At 40.7% G+C, this 25,321-nt stretch overlaps 5 protein-coding genes across 9 annotated transcripts in view; 3 read left to right on the top strand and 2 right to left on the bottom strand.

The window, feature by feature from the left end:
• LOC117563280 (nuclear factor of activated T-cells 5) overlaps positions 1–13,302 on the top strand; it is a 53,363-nt gene extending 40,061 nt beyond the window's left edge. For 3 of the 5 annotated variants that reach the window (XM_052005404.1, XM_052005401.1, XM_052005408.1), the window contains 7 exons: positions 881–1,627; positions 3,458–3,878; positions 3,952–4,108; positions 5,438–5,685; positions 5,751–5,934; positions 10,835–12,817; positions 12,910–13,302. In XM_052005404.1, coding sequence (XP_051861364.1) covers positions 881–1,627; positions 3,458–3,878; positions 3,952–4,108; positions 5,438–5,685; positions 5,751–5,934; positions 10,835–12,817; positions 12,910–12,914 — 3,745 coding nt within the window. In that variant the 3' untranslated portion in view covers positions 12,915–13,302. The remainder of the gene's footprint in view (positions 1–880; positions 1,628–3,457; positions 3,879–3,951; positions 4,109–5,437; positions 5,686–5,750; positions 5,935–10,834; positions 12,818–12,909) is intronic. The other 2 variants (XM_034241637.2, XM_034241551.2) reach the window with 1 other exon arrangement.
• Positions 13,303–14,861: 1,559 nt separating this feature from the next.
• Positions 14,862–18,773, bottom strand: LOC117570003 (DNA ligase 4). The gene is made up of 7 exons (XM_034251403.2): positions 18,370–18,773; positions 18,143–18,307; positions 17,165–18,081; positions 16,650–17,099; positions 15,507–16,586; positions 15,171–15,448; positions 14,862–15,099 (listed from the first exon to the last, which is right to left on the bottom strand). Exons 1-5 carry the CDS (start codon positions 18,680–18,682, stop codon positions 15,675–15,677), a joined length of 2,757 nt encoding a protein of 918 aa, XP_034107294.2. The 5' UTR covers positions 18,683–18,773; the 3' UTR covers positions 14,862–15,099; positions 15,171–15,448; positions 15,507–15,674.
• A 102-nt stretch (positions 18,774–18,875) lies between these two features.
• Positions 18,876–21,612, top strand: LOC117570007 (inhibitor of growth protein 3). Its single transcript, XM_034251419.2, has 4 exons — positions 18,876–18,988; positions 19,065–19,136; positions 19,195–20,590; positions 20,659–21,612. Exons 1-4 carry the CDS (start codon positions 18,961–18,963, stop codon positions 21,305–21,307), a joined length of 2,145 nt encoding a protein of 714 aa, XP_034107310.1. The 5' UTR covers positions 18,876–18,960; the 3' UTR covers positions 21,308–21,612.
• An 842-nt stretch (positions 21,613–22,454) lies between these two features.
• On the top strand, positions 22,455–23,541 carry LOC117576004 (glucose-induced degradation protein 8-B homolog). The gene is made up of 2 exons (XM_034260511.2): positions 22,455–22,783; positions 22,885–23,541. The coding sequence occupies exons 1-2, from the start codon at positions 22,666–22,668 to the stop codon at positions 23,442–23,444; spliced, it is 678 nt and encodes a 225-aa protein (XP_034116402.1). The 5' UTR covers positions 22,455–22,665; the 3' UTR covers positions 23,445–23,541.
• A 34-nt stretch (positions 23,542–23,575) lies between these two features.
• On the bottom strand, positions 23,576–24,964 carry LOC117575996 (nucleoporin Nup35). The gene is made up of 2 exons (XM_034260499.2): positions 24,657–24,964; positions 23,576–24,597 (listed from the first exon to the last, which is right to left on the bottom strand). The coding sequence occupies exons 1-2, from the start codon at positions 24,814–24,816 to the stop codon at positions 23,735–23,737; spliced, it is 1,023 nt and encodes a 340-aa protein (XP_034116390.1). The 5' UTR covers positions 24,817–24,964; the 3' UTR covers positions 23,576–23,734.
• Positions 24,965–25,321: the final 357 nt, after the last annotated feature.

The raw sequence follows: 25,321 nt of genomic DNA, 5'->3' as shown, positions 1-25,321 counted from the left end.
ACTTGAAACCCAGTTGAGATCAGTATAAAGTAGGATCAGCTTTTGTAGTTAAGTGAAGATCAGTCGAAAACTGAGTGAAGATCAGTTCATCAATGATAAAATTCAAAATCGATACCAACTCAACAAATAATGAAAAATATTTCGAATTTTCAATAATTTAAAATCAATAAAGTAAAGTATTTCGGAGATAAAGGCTGCAAATAATAAATAGAGAAATTATAAGATTTTTTAGAAACTGTCAACCAAAAAAAATAATTGAATAGAAAGTATAGATTTATTATTTCACAGTATTTTTAAACCAGCAAAAATTTGTTTAATTAATAGTTCAGGAGAAAATAACTAGAAAATAAAGTTGTATTAGTTGAAAAGCAGATTTAATTGAAACAGTATGATCTTGATCGAGATCGTTGATCGAGATCAATTCAATGCAGTTTATTGAACCGTCGTCACATTTGAATATTTTCTCATTCTTGCAATAGGCAAAACTTTTGCTTCAAATAGTTTATATATATTGGTTATTGTATACGTTTATATGTATGTATATGTTTCTATATGTTTGTTTGTTCATTATCTGCCATCCGACTCTCGCTTTTCACTTTTTCATGTTGTGTATACTCGTTAGAACAAAAAAAAATGATTAAACGTGCTCTCTGATGACTCTCGAAATTCAAAATCGAAATCGAATTGAATCGAAATTTTTGGAAAATTCGTTTTTCTACTTTTTGTTTGTCAATCAAAATTGTAGGCACAAGAAAATTGTTATTAAAAATTAGTATATAATTAAAAAGCAAAAAAAAAAACAACAAAAAACTAAATAAGCAATGTATGTGTGTGTGTGTGTTACATACATACATCATGTACATATGTATGTGTAATGTAGATCACGTCATGCTAAGAAAATGCTCAACTATCTGGATGACATTGAGGCGGCGGCAGCGACGACGACGACGACGACGGCAACAACACGGGTGGACAAAATGGTCACTGCGAATGATGAGGACACGGGCTTTGGCACCGACAACAGTCAGACGACAACAACAACAACAGCAGCAGCAGCAGCAGTAGGAGCAACAACAGCAACCACAATTGGAACTGAGCTCTTTGGGAGCATCTTTAATACACGTGCCGCAGAAATGGCTGCCGCAAATGCCTTTGTATTGCAGCAGCAAAAGCAACATTACCAGCAACAGCAACAACAACAGCAACATCAGCAGCAGCGACAACAACAACAGCAGCAGCAGCAGCAATTTCATTATCCTGGATTACATTTGCAGTTGCAGCAGGAGAACAGCAGCAGTTGCAGCAGCAACAACAGCAACAACAGCAACAACAGCAGCAGCCATAGCTACAATTGTGGGGCACCGCAAAGTCGTGGCGGTGGCAAGCACTTGAAGCGTAAGAAACTGGAATGCAATCAGGTGGAGCTGGACAACGACGATGCCTGCAGCGAGGATGAGTTCATTCGCAAGATTGCCAATGTTGCTGCCGACAGCCAGACTCAAGCACTCAGCAGCAACAGCAGCGGCATCAACAGCGGCAACAACAGCGGCAGCAACAATTCTGTGGCACGCATCATCTCGGTGGAGACGCTGCCAACGAATCGCAGCAAACTCAACAGTGAAGCAAAGTAAGCGGAGTTTTCTTTACAGCTAACAAAACGACAATTCCCACAGAAAAATAATACAAAACAAAAAACTTCCCTACAAACAAAATGGAAACTAAATTTGTAGCTAAAATAATTACACCAAAATTATGCAAAACTCAAAAAGGATCCACAAAAATTTCTTCGTTGTTAAAGCAACTAAAATATTTCGAAAACAAAAAAAAAAGACTGACAAAAAAACCTTTTACGAATATATATTTAAAAAAAAAATGGGGGACTAGATTAAAAAAAAAGAGTGACAAAAATATTCTTCAATGAAGAGAATATTTAAAACAAACGAAAAATATCGGGGATTGGATAAACTAAGTTTTATTGTGTTGACAACACAATCACAATATTATTTTCAATGATTTATATCTAAGGACTAAATGACGTCTAAAAGCTAAATTTTCATAAAATATAGTTAGCTAGAAAAAATGTCCTTCTTTCTTAGAATTTTTCAATTACAAATATTAACATACAAAATTTATACTTTTTACAAAATTTGAAATTTAAATTGCATTTCTATTCAAAGTACTATTTAACACAAAATTTAATAAATTCATTTTTAACGCAAGAAGTGTTTCAAAATGAATGTCAAAATTTTCAATAATTTCAAAGTTTCGAAATATTAAAAATTAGCAAAAAAGAATACAAATGGAAGCGACAATCGAGCAGGAATCACTTTAAACTACTTCCTGAAATTTCTTTGTGGTTTCCAAAGAAGAAAATTATTTATTTTCTGCTACACAAAATCAACAAAAGCAGCACTAAACAAAATTAAAAAGTGATTTAGAAATGATTGAAATATAACTCGAGTACTTTCGCAGCATAAATTGACCCAGAAAAGCAAAAAGCAAACTAAGTAAAATGAAAAATTGTTTGAGTTTCGAAATTCTTGAAAATGAAATATATTAAAAGATATTGTTTCAATTATTTGTTTGACTTTTTGTGTTGTGTATGTAGATCGTGTAGCTATCTCGCTCGCACTCTCGCTCTCGATGGCGTAAACAAACAACGAGTCGTTAACAATAAGCAAAAGCAATAATAAGCCGAAAGCCAAAAGCACAAAAATGCGAAAAGCCAAAAAAATTCAAATCAAAATAATTGTTTAAACAAAACAAAAACAATAATTGCAAAGTGCAGCGTTGATTTTTCAACAACAAATCGCCTTTGTTTTTGGTTGTTGCTGTTGTTGTTGTTGTTGCTTATTTTCATAGCTTTTATGTTAACAGTCGGACGAAAGAAAGAAACAGAATACAGACAATAGAAAATAGAAAATAGGAATCGGAAAACAACAACTAAGATAATAAAAAAGCAAAGGAAGCAAAGATTTTGGTATTCTTATTGTTGTTATTTTAAATTCAAATTGCAAATATTTTATTGCATAAAGTATACATTGTTTGTGTGCCTGTGTGTGTGTATGTGTGTGTGTGTGTGTGTGCTAGCCATATATCATTTCGATTCCATGTGCAAGCACTAAATTCTTGAACATAAATCATTTATACGCATATGCTAAATACACACACACACATCCACACAGACGTACAAACATCGCATTCTTTACATAAGCAAACATCACTTTATTACAGCAGCAGAAGTTCAAAGTACAAAGTACGCTCCTTTTGCCTTGGCCAATCTTTTACGATCCTTAGACAAACAAACTTTAAAACAAAACGAAAAATACGTTTCGACTTTGAATCATTTTGCACACATTCCCATTTTCCATTCACACAATCGCACGCACGCACGCACGAAGTTTATGTACTGAACTTTAACCTTATATGCCATATATACGTTTATTCTATTATTCAGATTCATTGGCACACGCACCGTGACACGTGTGGCAAACAAAAGGCAACCCACAACGCCATTGAACAGCATCGCCAGCTCCAACGATGGCCACGTTCAGCTGGAGATTGTCTCGCAGCCGGAGCAACAGCATCGGGCTCGCTACCAGACCGAAGGAAGCCGCGGCGCCGTCAAGGATCGCAGTGGCAACGGTTTCCCCATTGTCCGGCTGACCGGATACGATAAGTCCGCCGTCCTTCAGGTGTTCATTGGCACGGACATCGGACGTGTGGCGCCGCACATGTTCTATCAGGCATGCAAGGTGGCCGGCAAGAATTCGACGCAGTGCAACGAGAAGAAGGTCGATGGCACCATGGTCATTGAGATTGATTTTAAGCCCGAAACCGACATGACCATCACCTGCGATTGCGTTGGCATACTGAAGGTACTTTACTTCCCAACATTCTTAACATCGATTTATACTAAACTGCAAATTGTATTTCTTCTCTTGAACGCAGGAACGCAACGTCGATGTGGAGCATCGCTTTCCGGAACATCTGGCGCAGAAGAACAAGAAGAAGTCGACACGTTGTCGCATGGTATTTCGCACTCAGCTAACTCGCGACGATGGCACCTCGGAGACCCTGCAAGTCTGCTCCAATCCCATCATTTGCAGTAAGTATCTCTTAAAGTTGCAATTACAATTCTTCAACATATATAAATGCAATGCTCTTCTTTAATGTTAAACAAAAAAATAGCAGAAAAGAAAAGATAAAGATAAAGAAAATTATTGAAAAGATATTTTTGTTATGATATTTAACAAGTCTTTTAATACCGAATAAACGATAGATGGTGCTACTTAGTAAGCAAGTAAGTGCTGCTGTTTTATGTTTGCCTGGCATTTTCAAATTATGATAAGTCACTTTTAAGTTCTACAAAGTAACAAGACAGACGATGAAATACTAGGCGATCAGAAACCAGCAGCAAGCAGAAATACAGACATAGTCAGTAAGCATGTAGGTTGCTGAATTATTATTGCTTGCTGCTGTTTTATACTTGCCTGGCCTTTTCAATACTTAACATATTTTGCCACTTTTTAGTCCTATAAATTATAAAGTTGTACGTTCACATACCAGGCGAACATAAATGAGAAGCAAGTAGAATAGCATGCTATTTATTTACTCCAGGTGGACGTAGTTATTATTGTAATTATTATTGTTGGTCACTTCAAGCCGTGAAGAATGGCTGAAAAGTGCCATGTCAGCATATGAAATACCAGGCGAACAGAAATCAGTAGCAAGCAGAAATACAGACATACTCAGTAACAGCAAGTGACTAAAGCCTGTAGTATTGCTTACTGATATTTTCCGTTTGCCTGGAATTTTAAATGGGAATTTCTTCTCAACTTTCGTTTCAACAAAGTAACAAGTCAGACGATGAAATACCAGGCGAACATAATTGAGAAGCAAGTAGAATTACGTGCTATTCAGTTACTCCACGTGGTCGTAGTTATTATTGTTGTTGGCCACTTCAAGCCGCGAAGAATGGCTGAGAAGTGCCAAGTCAGCATATGAAATACCAGGCGAACAGAAATCAACAGCAAGTCACTTGGCGCATCCTCAAAGTATACTACAAAAAATGAAATTTAAAATTTAAAAGTCCGTTTAAGTTTGAATAGAATTTATTTTTATTTTTTTAATTGAAAAGAAAATAATTTTGAATTATTATTTTAAATTGATTATCGTTGAAATTATGTTGTTTTAGGAGATAACTTTTATATTTTCGATATTAAAAAACCTCGTGATTCTTAAAATAAATATTTTATTATCATATTTCTATTTTAGAGCATTTGTGATTCATTTCATTAACTGTAATTTATTTTTCTTAAAATAAATAGCGTGAAATCTTGGTAAATTACTTTAGCACTCTACATCAAGTTGATACCTTATTTACTATTGGTATTTTTTGCTTATTTCTTATAATTTCGTTATTTCCTTCTTACAGCTCAGCCACCCGGTGTGCCAGAGATTTGCAAGAAGTCGCTCAACTCCTGCCCAGTCGATGGCGGCTTGGAGTTGTTCATCATTGGCAAGAATTTTTTGAAGGACACACACGTTGTGTTCCAGGAGACCTACGACAGCGTTAATGCCGACGATCCGGCAACGGAGATCGCTGTGCGCCAACAGCTAATCGGAGGAACAGCCGCACTTTGGGAGCAAAGTGTGCTGCCCGACAAGGAGTATTTGCATCAGGTAAATACACTGAATTTTTCCTATTTCATATTGATTCATTAATGACGCAAAACATATTTGTTTAGACGCATTTGATATGCACAGTGCCGCCGTATCTGCATCAGAATCTGCTGAAGCCGGTCAGTGTCCAAGTGTCAATTATGTCGAGCGGCAAGAAGAGTGAGCCCCATAATTTCACCTATACACCGAAGGGCAGCTATACGACGCTAGCGGCGGCCAGCACGTTAAGTAGCACAATGCACAGCCAAGGTATTTATTTGTTGACTATTTTTACCTACAAAATGACAAACCAACCAAACCAAAAAGAAAATAAAAGAAAAAAGAAAATAAAAGAAAAAAGACAAGAAAAGAAAAAAGAAAAGAAAAGCAAAGCAAAAAAAAAGCAAAAGTGCCCCCCACAGGCATCATGAATCATAACCGTAACAAGCGCGATTCAAACATGATCATACATATAACAACAATACACTCACACATTAAGCACAACAAATAAATACAAAGAATTATAAATGAAATATATATATAATAATGTATATATATATATATATATATATATTGTATATTGTCAGGTAGTCGCAGGCAGGTTGAACGCAGTTGAACGCACTATATCGTTAGCCTATCTATCCAATTCAATACATACATACATAATTACTCGTACATACATATATATCTTCTATAACTATTTTATTCTCTCGTACACTCGTGCATAAACACCTACTATGTATGTATGTATCAACATCACAACATTCAATACGTATGCGATTTTAATCGTTAGCCCAATTAAAAAGCAAAACTTCTTTCCTTTTTTTTATTTGCTCAAATAAAAACAAGTTTATCGGTTAGCTAATCAGATACGTACTAGTTGAGTCAATTGAAAATGAAATTTAAGAGAAAAACAAAACGAAGAAACCAAAAAAAACAAACCAAAGCATAAATGATAATCTACTATTTTAATTACAATAATTTAAAACCTCTTATAAAACACTTTAAGCCTTCATGTGTTATTCTGCGATCAAAAACTAAGAAACTAGAAATTCATTTAAAGAAAAATAATTTCTGTCATTCAACTGAAGTAGTTTTTTTTTTGATTATCCAACTTTTATAATTTCATATTATCAGTTATTATAATTTTTAAGACATTTAAAACATGAATATTTCATTTAACTGGGTTTTCACTACCATACTCCTGTTTCATTGAATTTTTTTGCTTAAGTATTTGCCTGAATGAAACAAAAAATCGATACAGAATAACGCATGAAATTATAACAAAAAACGATCATATAATATTTAAGTAAACGAATTTTTAAAGAACTATGAAAAGAAAACGAAATATTTAATATATTTAAGGTAAATTATATGCAATTGTTAGGGACCAATGTTTTCACAGGGAAAACGCAATGAATAAATTATATTCATAATCATAATAATAATAATAATATAAATAACAATAATAATAATAATATAAAATAATGATAATCATAACGAAAGGCGACGCTACCAATATCGATGCGACGCTACACAAAAATCTTCCTTCCAAGCTCACAACTTACGGAGAGTTTCCAATATGCGAAACTAACTCTACTACTTACTGGCTGAACATTTTGCCGAACCGATATTCAACTGAAACTTAGATCGAGATCGAGAAAACTGATCGAAACAACTCTGCGGCGTGAATGTGAGAGAGGCGATTTTTCCCAAGTTGTACAGTTATTTGTTTTTGCTTTTGGCTTTCGCTTGCATTTTTCTGGGGGAACGTTATGAAGCAGCAGCCGAAAGAAGTCCATCTTTACTTTGAGAACTGTTCACTTTGAGTTGAGTCAAGTTTGAGGGCAACGCGTTGCTTAAGAATTCTTCTTGTCACAAAGATTTGCTCATGAGTTGGGAGACATTTTTGCAAACATGTTCGCGGTCTCGTTTTGGCAGGTGTTCTGTGTGTATGGCTGTCTGTGTGTGTGTCTGTGTTTGTATGTGAGTGTGTTTGTGTGACTGTATGCGAGTGTGAGTGTCAGTTTGTGTTTGAGTGTGAATGACATTTTTATACGTGCGACATGCAGAGTTTTCTTGATCACGTTTCTTCCGCCCGCAAATGAAGCCAGCGAAGCCTGCAGCAAACGAAGAAGAAACCGATAATCGATAACCACGATAACCAAAAACAATGCAACCATTCAGCAGCGACAGCAAATGCAGAACAAAATCGTAATGAAGAAGATGAAACAGAAGAAGCAGAAGCAGATGATGAAGATTAAATTAAATTAAACAAAAAACAAAAAAAAAGAAGGCAGCCATTATCATTCTTGTCAGGGCCCCCGGCAGGAACTTTTTCGCAACACTAATTACAAAAAAAACAAACCAAAAAAAAAAAAAACAAAAACAAACAAAAAAAAAAAAGAAAATATATAAAAATATTTTTACTTTATTCTTCCTCCCCCCTTCTCTTAGCAATTTAGGTGCTCAATATACTATATAGTCAAATATGTAACCATTTTGAGTGCTATAAAATGCAATAAAGAAAAGAAATCTAGTCAAGAACATATCCCCCAAATTACAAAAAAAAAAAACAAAACAAGATACAAATCTCATGCCAAATATAGAATACATAATCAAATAAGCCACAATATTAAAAGGCAGAAAATACAAATGGAATACTATAATTATATGCACACACAACAAAAGGGTTTGAAACCCTCAAAAGCCATAAAACAGAACATAAAACAGACAAGCAAGAAAAAAAAAAAAACGTTTACTGATGTTCAGGATAACTGCAGGGAGCAGATCATCGATCCACAACAGCATTACGTCTCTTGGACACACGGCCACGGAACGATCAACTTTAACGTCACAGCCCAGCGATCTCATCATCAAGCGCCCACACACCGACACATGGAGCTTCACTGCACCAATTTTTTAGGGTACTGGTTATACAAAACAAAACAAAAAAAAAAAACCAAATACTGAACAAAACTGAGAAAAAAAAAGTATTCAACCACTGACCTCGTTTGACATTTCGACCACCACATTTATATGTCTCCAAACAACTTATATATAAATCTCCATAAAACACATATTTTGCTACATTAATATTAACCTCCAAAAAAACAAAACCTATCTATACATACTACATTTATTTACACAGTTAAACGATTCCCCAGAAAATAACACACAGCTCAAACTTCAAATATATACATAAGTATTTTAACACGCATATCGATAGTCCGATACATTATGCAGCTTGGCGTTGCCACATTATTTACAGCGTGCGCGCTGTTATCGTCCACTGCATCGATATATTTCATAGTGCAGCGCACTTCACGCTTTCAGCTCATTTCGATCAATTCAAAATGGCGCGCTTCCAACATTTTGTTATGTCTCACAAATCCTCATGCTCATCAACGATTACAAAAAAAAAAAAACAAACAAAAATATTTTTTCTCGTTCTCAAAAGTTTTCAAGTCGCTGGAAATACACAAAAATAAAGGAAACTGAGGAAAATCCATATATATATATTAGTTTCTTCTGGTTATAGTAACTACACGATATTAAATTCTGATTCTGACCAAGTGGTTTTGAGGCTGATCAACTGCACACGAAACGAAGGAGAAGAGAAACACACACTATTTACGTTCTTTAAGAGGTAGTGATGGGACTCACCTAGAACGAGTGGAATTTCAAGCATTGCTCGCACTTCAGAGCCTCAACATTACGCCTAGAGAAACCTCAACGAAACAGTATTATAGAATACAGAAATATGAAGAAATGGTATTTTTATTGCAGTTGGTGTTGGTGCGCAGTTGTAATTGTCCTTGAACCACACGGGTCACAATGCTATAAAGCCAATTTGGGTGTGGGGTCTATATGATATAATATAGTACTATGAATAATATCTCGCACACAATTCTCTCGTAATTCGTACTTAATCATTTAGCATTATCATACTAACCCTAGACCTCAAAAAAAAAAGAAAAAAGAAAACACCATACATACACATACAATATGACCTTTACCACCACACACAAAACAAAACCAAAATAATAATATAAAATTCCCTAACTAGATTTATAAGCAACGCATTAAAATATTTAGTTGATAATGATTTTAGTTTTTAAAATATTACAATTTAAGCTACAGCTGGAAATTGCCACGGAAAGCGAATGTTTTGCTGAGTGTGAATAGTTTCGTAGTTTCGATGCGATTTGCGAGTTCTAGTTTTGAGTGTTTTGAGTGTGCGCTTTTGAGTGTCATGCATTTGTTTGTAGCTTCGCGTGCGTTCGCCTTGTGAGTGTTGTGATAATATCTCATGCTTTTTTGGTTTGGATTTCATCACAAAAAACACATGGCGTATACTTGATTTTATTGTATGTAGCTTGGCGAGAGTTTTTTTTTTTATACTTTTTGCGGTTGTTGTTGTTCCTGTTGATGATGATCAGTCTTTGCGATGAGTGAGTGTGTGAAGCTTAAAGCAACTAATGAATGAATGCGTGAATGTGAAGAAGAATTTGATTGCATTTTGAAAGCGAGCAAGGAACGAGCGATTGTACCTGGCAATTTCCCAGCAAAACTTATAATTATAATCGTATCATAAATATGCATACATACATACATTCTACTACTATAATATATATATACATATATAAATATGCTAATAACTAGCCCGTAAGCTCTAGGCCGCAGTTGCCTTAAGTAGACGACCCAACGAGGGCTTGGCAAAGAGAGCAAAATGTTTTCTAGTGATAATTTTAGCATTTAAGTTCGAGTTTTTTTCGATAGTTTCTAAGTTTTAGGCAATGCAAACATTTGCTCTCTATGCCGCACACCCCAAAAAACATTTCCCTCTTACTCACTCACTCACTCTCTGTCTCTCTCTCTCTCTGTCTTCTGTCTCTGTCTTATACACTCAATCTCAGTCTCCTACAAACCTCCCAAAGAAAGCGTCGCCCCTTTTTGCGCTGTTCTTTGTAGTGCAATAATTATTATTTAATTACATTTTTTATTTGTTTTGATTTCGTTCGTCGAGTTTAGTTTTATAAAAATATTCATTTTTTTTATCCACCACCGACCAAACCCCACAACCACCCCCTAAACCAAGCCCCTCCACAATAAAATCTGCCCAATTGCCACTGCCTGTGTATTAAAGACACAATTCTTGTACTTGTAGATGTTGGCAGTTTCATGGACACAAGCAGCGCACCCTCCGCTGCCGTCGTCGCCGCCGCCGCCGCCTCCGCTTGGGACACCTCAGCCGCTGTGGCGGGAGCCGCGAACGTGGTGGAGACAAAGCATGAGATTGATTCAGGTATGATGCCGCCACCGATCACCACACAAATACCGATGGGACTGCGACGTTCCTCGCTGTCGGGTGCCACGCCGATGATCACCGATCAGCAGCTGGTGCAGCACTTGAGCGTTGCCAGCGCAGCGGAGGCAGCCCTCAAGAGCGAACTGCTCGACGAGAACAGTTCGCACAGTCCGCTAACGGGTGAAGCATCGCTGCACTCCCCAGAAGCTTTGAATCCCTGCAGTCCGAACACGGCGTTGCAGTATCATGCGCACTATGCGCGCAAAACGAGTCTGGACACGATCATGTACGATCAGTCGAATAGTCTGCCCGGTTTCCCGGTGCCAGCGACAGCAACAGCGGCCGCTGCAGCCACCGCAGCGGCTGTGGCCGCCGCCGTTGATTTGGATCCCGCTGCCGTGGCGGTCGCCGTTGAGTTGGCGGTGAAGAACGAGATCGTGAAGCATGTGGTGCAACAGCATCAACAGAATCAGACGCCGCAGCAGCAGCAGAATCCACAATCGGCCGCCGCATCAGCAGCCAATGTGCACAAGTTCATCGATGATCTGACCAAATCCACATCGGTGGTCAACAGCAATGGGACAAGTGAACCGGCGTTGTTTACCACCTCGGCGGTGATCGATCATGCACTGACCGATATACTGCAGCAGAAGGTGAATGTGTTGACGCATCAGCATCCGCATTCGCAGCACGGACAGCAGATGCAATCGTCGTCGGCATCGCCAACGAATGTGCTGAAGCGCAGCATTTCGCTGAGCAGCAGCAACTCGAGCAACAATTCGCTGTCGGGCAGCGAAACCTCGCCAAACAGTTCGCCCATCACCCAGGACATCATACTGAACTCGGAGCCAGCCGCCGCTTTGGGCGCCGGACTCCCGCTGCAACAGTTGGCCGCCGTTCCGACAGCTGGCGGTGCCAGCGGAGCGCTGTCGACGGACATCATCATGAATCCGGCGGTGTCGCCATCGACCATTCTCTGTTCGGCGAATGGCGCTGCGACGGCTGTGGTCCCGAACATCTTGGCACCGCATCAGGTGACGATGGCCAATTCGATACTCAATGATATCGCCATGCAGGCGGAGCCAACGCAACAGGATGCCGCTGTCGCTGCGCTGGCGTTGAGCAACATTATGATGAGTCCACCGAATGCCGATGTCGTTGGCGATGCATTGCCACCGACGCCCGCTGTGATGCAACCCGAAGTGGCAGCCACCGCAACGTCGACTGCGGTCAGTAATATGATCATTAAGGCGGCCGCTGATTTTATAACCACACAGGAGCAGGAACAGCATCACTACAATCATCATCATCAGCATCATCAGCAGCAGCAGCAGCAACAGCAGCAACATCATTCGCACACACATTCACACACGCATTCGCACACACATTCGCATTCGCATCCCCAGCAGCAGCAGCAACAACAGTCGACGAATGCGGGCGCCAACAGCGCCGATCCCTTGGTCAATCTGCTCTTGAATCACACGAAAACACCGGAAACTGTCGCTGCCGAAGCGGCTGCCGTCGCCGTGGCTGCTGCCAGTTTTCCCGCCCTGTTGCCGGTTGTGCCCGTTGTGCCGGCACCACAAGAATCTCTAATCGTTGCCCTCGCCTCGGAGAATGCGTTGCAAAAATCGGTGGCCACCGCCGCTGTGACCACCAATGGAGCCGTGATGACCCAACAGGCATCGGCGCCCAGCAATGCGGGCAGCATTCTGCCCGCTGCTGTTGGCGCTGTCGCTGCGGCTGCTGCCGTTGCTGTGCAGCCGCCGATACCACAGGAGTTGACCACGATGTCCGATCAGGATCTAATCAGTTACATCAATCCGAGCACCTTCGATCAGCGTGAGTACAGAGAGAAAGAGAGTTGTTACACAATTCCGTTTTGAAATTGTTATAAATTGAATTCAAATTCTAATCTTTTCTTTCGTTTGCAGTTTAAACGGCAATCAGATCAACAAATTTCAAACTATTGGATTATTTTTCATCAAAACAAAAACTAAGCGGGAAACCACACAGGCCTAAATCCTAAGCATAGACATAGATACACACACACACATCCACATTTATATGGACCAAATTTTGATGGTAGACAGAGAAGAGATGTCCACAACAAATTCTTCTCTTAACACCAACACACACACACACACAATTTTTATAGTTTTAACCACAATTTGTTAAGCTCTAGAACCTGTAGGAATTTTTTTTTTTTGTTTTTGTTAAACTTAAATTGATTTTTTTTTACAAAAGTCAAATTATCTCAAAAATGATAACGACTGCCATATGAATACATGAATAAAAGAAGTAAAATATCAAAAAAAAATTACACACACACAAGCAACTAAATAATAAACAGACGCATAACAACAAATTCAAATATTATGAAAGAGCAAATTTATGTTTAATTTTTTTTTTTTGAGAAAGAGAGAGAGAGAGAGAGTTGCAATTATTTACATCGATTTATTTTTAGTTTGTGTATTATTTCGTTGCGTTTATTATCCCGAAACTTTCTGAAAGTTGAAGTCTGATTTGTTTATGCAAATATCGTTTGAGTTTGCAGCATATAAAAATAAAAACAAATATATATAAATATTTTTTAAACATAATCTTTTTTGTTAAGGGGTTTGCAAAACAACAAAACGTATAAAGAAAGGAAAAAACACAAAAAGGAAGAGAAGAAGTAGAAGCGAAGCGAAACGAAACGAAACATGTATAAATATTTATAGCTACGAATATGAATATGCGAAAATTCCAAAAGACTTTTTTATTTAAAGAAAAACACAACCCAATCTTTTTTTTTTTTGTCCTACTGTTAAAGTTTTAAATGTTTAAATTATATATCGAAATGAAAACGAGATACAAGATAAAGATAAAGGAAAATGAAAATGTAACTAAAAATTATTATTAACATTACATATACATATATTATTACTATTATGCGTATGATTATATTACTATTATTATGATTATTGTAAACATTACTATTAGTCGTTGCTATATGTAGACACGTAGTCAGAGTTACCTAACAAATCTTATTACATGCAGTTGTATCCCTATCACACACATACACACACAAACACATATGTATATACTTTATATAAAGTCAACTCTGGGCATTACGTATACGACGTATGTTCTTGTCTCCTGTTTAGTATTACAACAAAACTCCCCCCAAAACAAAGAGAAATTCGATAAACAAATTGGAAATTGAATTCCAAAATGACACTCGCGAATCAATCAACAATAATAAAAGCAAACAATAGAAAACCCTCTTTACAGAAAAAAAAATAAATAACAATATGCATTTGTATACCTCTAGCTAACCATTTGTTGTACGATATTTATACGTAAATATTTATTATACATAATATTAAAGTTTAGAATTTGATTTTAAAGACGAATTTCGCCGACAGTTATTTGAATATAAACAATAAACAACAAAGAAAAACAAAACAAAACAAAAACAGGCTGCTACAATTAATAATTTCGATATAAATCACAAAAATGAAACAAATCCCACAAATGGACGAAGGAATTCAAATGCTATTAAGTGTTATATAAATGTGTAAAAAAAAAACAAATCTCAGAGATTGCATATATATATATATACATATTTTGCGGTGATTTGCAACCGAATAAAGGATTTATATAAATATATATATATATATATATGCGTATCGTTACCTTCATTTTTTTTTTATTGTTGTGTCATTTGGCCGAAAGCAAAGGAACAGGGAATTGATAAAGAGGGCTGAAAAAATATAAAGAAACATTGTTATACTACATGAAATGAAATGTATTTATAAAATATATACACTTATTACAAAAAAAAAGAAAAAAGAAAACGAAAACATACAGAAACTAAACTGAATGTATTTTTGATGTCCTTATTGCCGCAACTTAAATGAGAAACTCTATAACAACGGAATATATATATATATTTGTATACGCCCACAAAATCGTACGCGTTCTTTCGTATCCGTATTCTGAAGGTACCATGCATAATAATAATAAAATACTTGATTGTTTTAAACTAAAGAAAGGCGCAGAGATCGCATAATCATATGTTATATTTGTATTGCCATCTCTTTTTACTGCACACGAACTTGCAGCCCCGTCGTCTCACTCTAATTGATGTGAAAATGAAAAATGAATAAAAATCTATATTACAAAAATGAATGTTGTGTTTGGTAATTACTTTTAAATACGCAAACCAATGCGTTTCTTGGGTCGCCTAGGATCCTGCGACGGAGGATCCTCTAGAGGGGACTGAGACTGAGACTGCGTTCGTGATTGTGATTGCGACACTTCCGCTTGGCGATGCAGCGCATCCAATTGCTCCATTTGCTGTTGCAAAATCGTATGCGTTTCAATGCCATCTTCCGTTGGCTCGATATTCTCCTTCATCATAATGGCATAATTGAGCCAATACTCTTGATATCTCGCCGTCTCCTCAACATCATTGTAATCAGGTCGCTGAGCATCGCTTGAGTATTAACTTTGATAAATATTCACAACACTTTCAACTACTTACACGCGAGTTCATTTTGCATAAACTATTTTCCTTTTCAATTGTTTACAAAATATATATATTCAAGCAACGCTTTTATTTTTTATAATGCTAATAAACTAGCACTGCACAAACACGTTCATATATTCAATTTAAAAAACAAAGTCTACTTAAATGTATAAAAAAAACAAGCTACAATTTGAAAATAAACTCTGTTGTGGGCAGCGCTCGCTTTGCGCCATGCGACTGCCGTATCCAATCCGTAATCACAGTTTCTACATTGCTTGTGCCAAAGTGCTGACGATGCCATTGCTCAAAGTCCTCGCTGTGCAGGCGATCAGGACACACAAACACATGTGTCACCTCTCCATTCGCTTCGTCAGCCAATTGTCCACCATGCTGCATAAAAAGCAATCTTGCCAATTCGTCTGCTTTGCGATTGTAGAAACAACCCGAGAATTTGGCAAATATATTTATGCCTCTGTCGCCCAGCAATTGCATCTGCAATTTGTCCAACTCAGCTTGCGCCACATGCTCATCATTCAGCTCAGCATCGGTGATATCCTCCAGCACTTCCTGCAACTCCTCGACGCTGCACAGCACATCGGTGTAACTATCGCCCAGCTTGTCGAAGCTTTTATCAAACTGCGCCTGCAGTGCAGACGTCGCTGACAACACATCCTTGGGCCGTAGCTCGATCTGTTGCTTCTCGCAGACGCGCAACAACCAATCGAGGCGCAAAATATCATTGCTACGCGGCTGTTGTTTCATTAAACGCTCCACCAAATAGACGCGATCACCGCAAATGCAAATGCACTTTGGATCGTTGGGCAGCGGATTCTGAACGATTGTGCCACCATTTTGGGCGGCAAGTGTCTGCAGCTGTTGTTTGCTGTGTCCACGCCGTCCGCTCAAAATGCAAAAGCTGAAGCCGTCGAAGAGCTGTGATCCCCGGACCAAAGGTTGGGCATCGTAACGCTTCTCGTAGGCAGCCAAACCGAGGCGACTTCGCTCCGAGGGCGTCATCTTTTGACGCTTGCGCTCCGACGTAAAATCACTGAGATCCACATGTCGTTTATTTAGTTTCTTGATTGCACCGCGACCCTGTTAAGTATATGCATTCAATAAGAGTTAAATTTACGCTGATTTGTTTGATGTTCGGCTTACCTGACATAGCTCTGTGTATTCCTGCAGGGTCATGCACTCGTTCCACACCTTGTCATCGCGCATGAGCTGTGTGCGTGGAAAATGCAACGATTTGGCCGTGTAGAATGCTCCATTTGGTGTCAGATCAGCTGCCTTGACTTGCAGCACAATCGATTTATCGGGTTGTATCCAGACGTCGGGCGAACCCTCCTTCTCGTTGGGCTTATAATGATACCACAGCGGCGGCGGTTCAGTGCCAGATTCATGCCAATGCGGTTTCAACTCGTGATGGAGCACGGCACGCTGACGCGAATTGTTGGCCACGCAGCCAATGCTGTAGACTTCATCGCGACCTTGTTCGCCGGCAGGCTTCAGCACGCCCAGCAGAAATGATTCAATGAATGTACGCTTGCGATTGTAAAAGCCACCAATGATGAGCACATCAAATTCTGTGATGAGTCCCTCGATATACTGCAAAAACGAAAAAAAAGGAATTAATACAATTATTCATGGGAGCATGTAAATCAGCAACTCACATCTGCTTTATCCTTGTACCAACCGCCGCCAACACGCACTCCTGGCTTATAGATGGAGTTCTGTTTCTTGAGCACAATGCCCTCGGCATTGGAGTCCAGCATCTGCTGAAAGAGTTGATTGAAATGCTCCAGCGAACTGATCTTTTCACCCTTCATTATCTGCAGCACGCCCTGCTGTTCGTTGAGCAACTCCTGCAATTTATATGCACGCTGCACATACGTCATGTCCAGCAGACTTTCGCCATTCAAATACAACAAATCGTAGACAACAAAGCAAGGTCGCCAGCTGCGGTCCGGCTTCAAATGTTTCACATCTGTGTTTTCGCCCTTTTCGCGGTATCGCAACTGTTGCGTATCCCAGATCATCATTTCACCATCCAGTATGATGGACTCCATGCCCAGGGGAAGCAGTGTGCGCAGATCTGGCGTCAAAGTACCATGTTCGTAGCTGTCGCCAAAGCTACGCGTATAATCGGCGCCATTACGAGAAATGTACTTAAAGCGATTGCGTGCATAATGCAACTGAAAGCGTTCACCATCCATTTTCCTCTCCAGATAGAGCACATCTGACTGCATTAGTTCCTCAATTTTGCCAGGAAAGCGTTCGCACAACATCGGACGTATCTGCTGAAAGGGTTCGATGAACGTGTTCAAATCAATCACCGGATGATTCGTTGTGCTGCTCGTGGATGGCATCGCATCCGCTGACAGCGATAGTTTGTTATCCGCCAGCAGATTGCAAATGCGTCCCAGATCTGTGCAGCGCTGATACATGTCCTTTGCCAGCGGATCGAGTAACCCAAAAATACGCTGCTCACCAATGCCAAGGCCCATCGACTTGAGCAGAATGCGTATGAGCCACTTTTGCTCCTCGGGCGAGGCGAGCTCCGTGAAGCGGATGAGTTCGCGTTCCTTGACTACAAAAGAACGTTAGAGAGTTAGAGAAAAAGAGGCGCGTCGTCAGTCATTATTGCTTACTCGTTGTATCCTCGTTGGCTATGAGATCGAGCATCTCGTGAATTTGCTTCAGTGTCAGATTGCTGGGAGCGTTGAAGCAGCGCGGCAAAAGCACCGCATGTACCACATCGCCGTAGTCACGAAACGACGACCAACTGCGATGCATCAGACGCGTCGCGTCATCAGCTGAAGAGCAATATTTGAAATTATCAATATGAACATGGGGTAAAAGAGAACATTGCACATACAATCTTTGGGTAGCTGAAGAACGCGTGTGTACAGGCGACCCAAGGCGGTGATTTGCAGTCCATAGTTATCGCGACCACGATCTGCGCTGGGTATTAACAGCCTCAGAACCGAGTAGAAGCTGCTACGGCCATCCTCAGCTTGGGCAGCCGTTACATTTGCGCTCTGCCGAAATGCGGTACGGTGTTTGCAGAAGGATTCGTAATAGCGGCGCAAGATTAGTTCTTTGCGTTGTGTATTCTTTGCCGCCTTGACGCGCTCCATCATCTTGCAAATATCCCGAAATTTAATTGTGCTGGCGATATCCTTTTCCATTGTTTTAATTGTATTCCGCTAATTTCACCATCAAAACAAGTCGCACACAAATTATCAGCAACAAGTAGATGTGTAGTGTGACCGCACTTGAATATCCACACTGCCTTATCGACAGAAAATATATCGATTTTCGTCTTCAGGGTGACCATACCCATTGTACGCATGTGCATGGTATTTATTGTCAATTCCACGTGCGGTCACACTGCTTTTCATCTGTCAGCATTTATAACAAATTTATACAAAACAAAAATTAGTAAATAAAAAGCAAGCAAACAAACATGTTGTATCTCGAGGATTATTTGGAGAGTAAGTGCAATGTCTAAGAAAAATAAACAATTGACAGTAATAATTAAACACTGTGTGCGTTTTGTTTTCATTACAGTGATTGAGCATCTGCCACAGGAGCTGCGCGACCGTTTCACAGAAATGCGTGAATTGGATTTAGCGGTCCAAAGTAATTAATAGAATTTACTGTGTACAGTTTGTGCTGTATTAATTTATGTGTATTCTAGACAACATGGACTCGTTGGACAAAAAGTCGCGTTTGTTCTTTCAGCAATGCAAACGCGGCGAACTCCAACACGAATCGATGGACACCGAGTTTCACGGTTTGCGCGGCGAATACTTTAAAGTAATGGAGGACGCCGACGAGAAGGTGGCAATTGCCACACAAATCCACGAACTAGTCGAACGCTACCTGCGTCGCTTGGATAGCGAACTCTTTAAGTTCAAGTGCGAACTAGAGGCAGACAACAATGGCATCACTGAAATTCTCGAGAAGCGTTCCCTTGAGCTCGATGGCAACAATTCGACAGCGGCCACAGCATTGTTGCTGAGTATGAATCAGAAGGAGAATCGTTATTACAACACCAACAACAGCTGCTTGGCTGTCAACAACAATTCCGCTGGTCTCATCAACAGTGCTGGCAACAACAGCAGCAACAATAATAGCGGCGGCCCCAACAGCAACAACAACAGTGGCAACAACAGCTTGCTCGTGAATAATGCCGGACTCAATAGCATGTCTAGCAACAGCAGCTCAGGTGGCCATCACCATGGTCACCATCAACGACATCGCAAGCTGGAGAAACGTCGCGAAACCATTTGCACGGTGCCCGTGCAAGAGAAGCGTGCGAATCTCAATCACTCGCTGCCCGTTGCCGCCAACAATGCAAGCAACAACAGCAACCTGCTTAATCCCGTTATGGGCAATCATGTAAACAGCAGCACCAACAACAGCGGCGGTGGCAATCTGGCCACACATGTCAGCTTGCCTGTTGTCGGTAGCGGTGGCAACAATGCTGCCGCCGTCTCGGCAGCTGTTGCCGCTGTTGGCAACGTTGTGCGCCAACAGCAGTTGCCCACGCAGCTCGGCGCACACAATGTGCTGGGTAACAATGCCAACAATGTTGCGGCCGCTGCCGCCGCCGCTGCAGCAGCTGCTGCTGGGGTTGCGGTGGGCAATAATAGCAATGTTGGCGGCGTCACAGGTGCTGGTGGCGCTGCTGTTCCGGGCAGTAACATGGTCAGCTATAATCTACAACAGTTGGGCGGCGGGGCAGCTGCCTCGAGTGCCATTGCAGCGGCGGCAAGCCAAGCGATTGTGGCCACCCAACAAATGCCGCAAGGCAGACGCACCGCGAGCCTGAAGGCAAGCTATGAGGCGATTCATGGCACTACGGTGGCAAATAACCCAGAGTTTTGGTCCGCGGCGGCGGCGCACAATAGCAGCATGCAGCCAGCGACTGGGACGCTGGGCAATAATGCACATTCGCAGCAGCAGCAGCAGCATCATCACCACCAGCAGCAACAACAGCAGCAGCATCAACAACAGCAGCAACATCAACAGCACCAGCATCATCATCATCACCAACATCATCAACACCATCAGGAGAAGAAGCACAAGAAGTGAGTTTATCCCTACTTTTTTGTTAACTGTTTCCTGTTATTTAACTAATGTTTTTTCCGTTTTACAGAAAACTGAACAGCAGCATTTCGATGCCAGGAGGAATCGCGGTGCAATCGCTGGGCGGCTCTTCGTCGGGAAATTCCATTGCCTCCTCATCGTCCTCGATGAGCGTCGACTCTGTGGACATGTTGTCCTCGGCAGCCGCCGCAGCAGCTGCTGCCGCCGCCTCATCCTCATCGACAGCTGCCGCGGCTTTACAACACGCTAATCTCACTGGTCATGGACTCGCACTGAATGCAACAGGTAATCAATTGACCAACGCAGGCGGCAATCATGTATCGGCTGCTGTGGCAGCCAATGTTGCAGCTGCTGCGCCCGTTGGCAATTTGCCCACAGTGAACAGCGTGGCAGGCACATCGGGCCTGGGAGGATTGCCCAACGCGGGCTTGGCACCGGGTGCCAATCTCACGATCAGCGAGAGCGGTTTGGTAGTGGAGCAAACGAACGAGGGCGAATGGTCATATGATCCGAATGAACCGCGCTATTGCACCTGCAATCAGGTGTCCTATGGCGACATGGTTGCCTGCGACAACGATGCCTGTCCCTACGAATGGTTCCATTATCAGTGCGTGGGCATCACACAGCCGCCCAAGGGCAAATGGTATTGCCCCAAGTGCACAGCGTCGATGCGGCGTCGCGGCAATCGAAAGAACTGATGCCCAATGCGACCAGCGACATTTGATGGATGAGCAACAACAACGTTTTGGAGAATTCCCCCCGCTTAAATATTATTCAGTAAATCATTAATGAATAGCTTACATCGTTTGATGAATACATATATTATGTATTTGCAATCATTAATAAATATGCAGAATAGTTTCAATTGCATTTGTCGCATGCGAGACAAGAGCTGCTTCTAATGCTACTTTCATGTAAACTTGCTAACTGCTAATTAATTAATCGTATATATAGAGTACATATATTATGTATTTTAAATAATAATAAATACAATTTAAAATTACCCACAGAACAACAAATTTTTGATTCAAAATAATTATTTGTTAGTAGCCGGAGAGTATTGAAAATAGAAATACTGAAAAGTACCCAAAATCACAATGGTACTTTTCAATGTCTAATGTACCGAACGAGTTTTATACCAAAAGTACCAGCCATGCTTTTCGGTACTTTTCGAGCTTCCAACTGCGCTAACTCACCATTCTTTGCTTCACCTTCTTTCGTATGGGAAAACTGCCGTTACTCGGTTATTAATATTATATCGTTCGTTTATGCAAAATGCACTTTGTTTTTACGAAATTAAAAACATTGACAATATAACACTCGAATGGTGAGAACATTATATTGTAAAGGTGTTTTAATATTTATAAAAACAGAATTAATAAGCTCATTAAAACGACACTACACTTCTCACCCGCGCTTTGCAAGTTTTCTCGAAATGCAACTGAAGTGTAACCAGGTAAGGATTTTTTGAGTCTAGAAATTTTGCATACGGTCATATCCTTACACAGGTGTTTTTTAATGAAAGCTCTATTTTAGAACAATACTTAATACATTGTTAAATATTCGTACTAGTACATTTATTTATTATTAAATATTAAAATAATAAAGCAATCCACCGATTTGTGGTTTATTTTTTTTTAGAATATATGAGAAGTCGACATTTTATATAAATAACACATTCATGTAATTAAAAGAAAAATATGTAGGGAAAATACTAATAATAATAAAAATAAATATTCGAAGCAATTTGAATAAAAAGCGGCCAAAAGCATATCGATACAAATAACATCAATACATTCGATATATGTGCAAGTGCATAAAGTGACGGTCACACTGTACACAATACGCTTTGTTCGCGTTCCGACAACACTGCACCAGCATAAAAAAAAGTGTACTGCAAGCTGAGAGAAAGAAAACAAAACGCAAATAAATTATCAGCAGTAAAAGCAGGAAAGGAGCCAACGAAGAAACAAAAAAGGGAAGTGTCTTTCATTACGCGCTCGCAAAGGTGACAAATAACGGCCTCAAAATTGGCAAAATACGCAAAAATAAGAAAATGAGCTACAATGAGAAAAGTGAGGCCATCACAAAAGAAGAATGGCTGCAGCGCTTGGAGCAGTTCCCCTTCAAGCAAGCGGACATGAATCGTTTGATCATGAATTATCTGGTGACAGGTGAGTGCTCTCACTCTCTCTTTCTCTCTACTTTTTGCTCGCTCTTTGCCATTGTTAATATAAACATCCTCTCTCTCTCCCTCGCTCTCTCTACTGCGTAGAAGGATTCAAGGAGGCGGCGGAAAAATTTCAACATGAAGCCGAATTGGAGCCCAGCGTTGAGCTGAACAGCCTCGATGATCGCATCCTTATACGCGAAGCGGTGCAAGCCGGCCGCATTGAGGAGGCCACGCATCTAGTGAATCAACTGCACCCCGATCTGCTGGGCAGCGAACTATATTTGTTCTTTCACCTGCAGCAATTGCAATTGATTGAATTGATACGCGCCGGCAAAGTGGAGGAGGCGCTCGCCTTTGCCCAATCCAAGCTATCCGAATCGGGCGAGGAGATTCGCTTCGAATTGGAACGCACGCTGGCACTATTGGCGTTCGAGAAGCCGCAGGAAAGTCCGTTTGCCGACCTGCTGGAGCAATCCTATCGACAGAAGATTGCCAGTGAGTTGAATGCGGCGATATTGCGATGCGAGCACAGTGAGGATTCGACGCCCAAAATGATGTTTCTACTCAAATTGATATTGTGGGCACAGTCGAAGCTCGACAAGCGATCAATCAGCTATCCCAGCATGAAGAATCTGGAGACGGCGCAAGTGGAGCCCAAATAAATGCAACGAAACAAAAGGAATGTATACTCGAGAGCGAGATAGAGAAGGAGAAAGGGGCGGGCAATAGGGCGGGCGTCAAGAAGCGATTAAATACCAATTTCTATTTCTATTATACAAAACACACATATATATATGATTATTATTATTACGATTATTATTATTAAATGTACGCATTAGGATCGAACTTGTTTGCAATTTGAGGCGGAAACAAACAAAAAAAAAAGGGCAGTGTTCTGTGTTCCCGTCGCAATTCACATTCCCGTCCTCGATACTCTGCCATCCTCTTCCTCTCACCAGCCAAACAACATATCCATCGCCTTGTTCACCAGCCCAGAACTCTTTTGCGGCACGCTGCTCTTGGGCGATACCTCGTTCTCCAGCTGCGCCTGATTGTACGCTTGCTGAGCCAGTGGACGAACCTTTGGACGCGGCAACGTTGGTTCCTTCAGCCCCGGCGACTTCAGCTGATTGTTCTCCTTGTCTAGTACCGACTCGTCGGTGCAGCGAGTGACGCCCACCATCACATTGTTGGCAATGATGCGTAGATTGTAGTTGAGTGCCTTGTCGCTCTCGATGCGCGATGCAAAGCGAACATGCATCCAGTTACCACTCTGCGGCGCATGCACCACATCCACAATGGTGCCGCACATGGTGAAATGCTGCAGTATCATTGAACTGGCGCCCGGCGAGAAGCCAAAGATGGTAACCCAAAAGTCGATGGCACGAGCGTGGTGGGACGTCGGCGATGTCAGTGGTGAAACGCTGCTGAGCGGCGAGCAGAGAGCACGCATGGAGGCATTAATGGCATTGGGCGCATACGAGTCATTCAACTGTGCTGTGGGCGGATGACAGCTCTGGTTGAGGCTGTAGTTGGAGCTGTTCAGATGCGATGTCTGCAACAGGTTCAGGTGCGTACGTTGCGGTGTTGAGCCCAAGTTTTGTTCATTACGCAGCGAATCAAAGAGTCCTTGGGTAGGTGGACCAGCTTGATGGCTAGCTGTGTTGCCGCCACCGCCGCCGCCAGCGCCACTCATGTTAAGGCCAGCGGCGCCACCCGTGAAAAGAGTGCGTGTCCCGAGTGTGGAGCGATTCAATTGATGCGGATTATTGTTATAGCCCAATTCTTGTGGCGTGTTTGCGTTACTGGGCGATGCTGTGAATGTACACGATATATATATAGACTATATGTGACTCCTTTCGAATGCTGCTTACCGAAGCTAACGTTGTAGCGTCCTCCGCCCATCTTAGGCGACAGCGTGTTGTTGTGAGGCGTCATTGCTTGTGGATCGCCCATGAGAAATGGCGGCAAATATTGACTTTGATTGCTGCTGCCCGGACTGCTGATGGGACTACCAAGTGCCATGGGTTCCATTTTGATTGCGCTAGTTAATTTTACTATATCTGCGGAAGCTCACACAAAACAACACAAACTTCTAGTGCTACACTCAAGCAAACGTTTTTTACTGTATTTCAAAAATGATGCCTGCCTTGTTGCTTGCTCGATTTTGTTGTCTGCCAGCTGCGGCACAAGTGTTGCAAAGTACTTTTATCGATAGCAGCTCGATAGTGAGTATTTTTGTATTGAGTGTTGAGTAGGTAGGTAATAGCGAAAGAGCATTGTGCTTTGTTCGATAGTTGACCGTAACTAGTATTTTTAAAATAGTGTTGAGAATGGGCGGCAATTGCGCAGCAGCATTATAATTTGTGTTTGGTAGTATATTTGTAATATATACTATTTCAAAATTATTAAAAAATTCAATAAAATTGTCAATGCAGTGTGTGTATCTTATAATTTAAAAGAAATATCTATATTGTAAAAACAAAATTTGCGACTTTTTCGAAAAATACACAAAAGTGTAACCAGATGGCGTTACATT

Source organism: Drosophila albomicans, chromosome X (assembly GCF_009650485.2).
Source record: "Drosophila albomicans strain 15112-1751.03 chromosome X, ASM965048v2, whole genome shotgun sequence".
Taxonomy (NCBI): Eukaryota; Metazoa; Arthropoda; class Insecta; order Diptera; family Drosophilidae; genus Drosophila; species Drosophila albomicans.
The sequence above is the reverse complement of the archived record's forward strand: the minus strand, read 5'-3'. Positions and strand labels throughout refer to the sequence as shown.

Bases quoted from the DNA above. Each gene is read 5' to 3' on its own strand.
- LOC117570003 (XM_034251403.2), bottom strand. From the start codon at position 18,682: ATGGAAAAGGATATCGCCAGCACAATTAAATTTCGGGATATTTGCAAG. The intron at 18,082-18,142 runs GTAAGCAATAAT...GTTCTTTTGTAG, and splicing joins AGCCAACGAGGATACAACGA to TCAAGGAACGCGAACTCATC. The intron at 17,100-17,164 runs GTGAGTTGCTGA...TCGTTTTTGCAG, and splicing joins GGTACAAGGATAAAGCAGAT to TATATCGAGGGACTCATCAC.
- LOC117570007 (XM_034251419.2), top strand. From the start codon at position 18,961: ATGTTGTATCTCGAGGATTATTTGGAGA. The intron at 18,989-19,064 runs GTAAGTGCAATG...TTTTCATTACAG, and splicing joins TCTCGAGGATTATTTGGAGA to TGATTGAGCATCTGCCACAG. The intron at 19,137-19,194 runs GTAATTAATAGA...TGTGTATTCTAG, and splicing joins ATTGGATTTAGCGGTCCAAA to ACAACATGGACTCGTTGGAC.
- LOC117576004 (XM_034260511.2), top strand. From the start codon at position 22,666: ATGAGCTACAATGAGAAAAGTGAGGCCATCACAAAAGAAGAATGGCTG. The intron at 22,784-22,884 runs GTGAGTGCTCTC...TCTACTGCGTAG, and splicing joins CATGAATTATCTGGTGACAG to AAGGATTCAAGGAGGCGGCG.
- LOC117575996 (XM_034260499.2), bottom strand. From the start codon at position 24,816: ATGGAACCCATGGCACTTGGTAGTCCCATCAGCAGTCCGGGCAGCAGC. The intron at 24,598-24,656 runs GTAAGCAGCATT...GTACATTCACAG, and splicing joins ACGCTACAACGTTAGCTTCG to CATCGCCCAGTAACGCAAAC.